At 35.3% G+C, this 686-nt stretch overlaps 1 protein-coding gene across 1 annotated transcript in view; it reads right to left on the bottom strand.

Annotated features, from left to right (window-relative positions):
* Positions 1–686, bottom strand: part of LOC119589211 (bestrophin-2-like) — a gene marked incomplete at its 5' end in the record, with an annotated part of 32,647 nt that overhangs the window by 2,875 nt on the left and 29,086 nt on the right. The window contains 1 exon segment of the mRNA XM_037937811.1: positions 311–544. Within this exon segment, the coding sequence (XP_037793739.1) occupies positions 311–544 (234 nt within the window).

Genomic DNA, 686 nt, shown 5'->3' with positions numbered 1-686 from the left:
CAATAAAACTTCCGATACAAAAATTACACATTTCTATATTTCTCTATATACACATGTAATACAATGGAAAAGTTCATGCTGATAAATCATCTACACAAATTTATTAGGAAATGCACTGCTCTGGAACCAAATATCACAAACAGACAATGATATCTACACTTTTTCCCTTCATGAAGAGTTAAGAATAAAAAGACAATAAGAAAATAAGAATATAAACGCAAGAAAGAACAGAGATCACTAAAAAAGCGGAGAGAAGCATTTACTCAAGACCTAACCCTTACAGGCTGATACAAACACCAATAAAACAAACCTGCAGATTCCTATCCACAAGCCAATTGACTTCGAAGTCGTCGTCATCTTCTCCAAATGGATTGACGAGTGATTCTGCAACTTTGAGCCAGCCCATGTAGAAGAAGAATTGCAACAGCGTAAAAATTGGTACATAGAAGTCTAATGTATGTTTTGCGATATTCTGTGCCGGATCGAGAAATTGTCTGCCCATGATGGTTCCAAGGAAGAAGGTATACACAGCAAGGGTGACGACCTGTTAGGGAGAGTAATGCAGAAGGTTCAATATGACGTTAGTTACGCTTATTGACATTTTAATTTCTTCTTAACATTAATCATAATAATGTTAAAATCAACTGGTATTCAGATATGTATTGTACAGACAGATAATCACACAC

This window comes from Penaeus monodon, chromosome 25 (assembly GCF_015228065.2).
Source record: "Penaeus monodon isolate SGIC_2016 chromosome 25, NSTDA_Pmon_1, whole genome shotgun sequence".
NCBI lineage: Eukaryota > Metazoa > Arthropoda > Malacostraca > Decapoda > Penaeidae > Penaeus > Penaeus monodon.
Note: the sequence above shows the minus strand (reverse complement) of the source record. Positions and strands in the feature narration are given on the sequence as shown.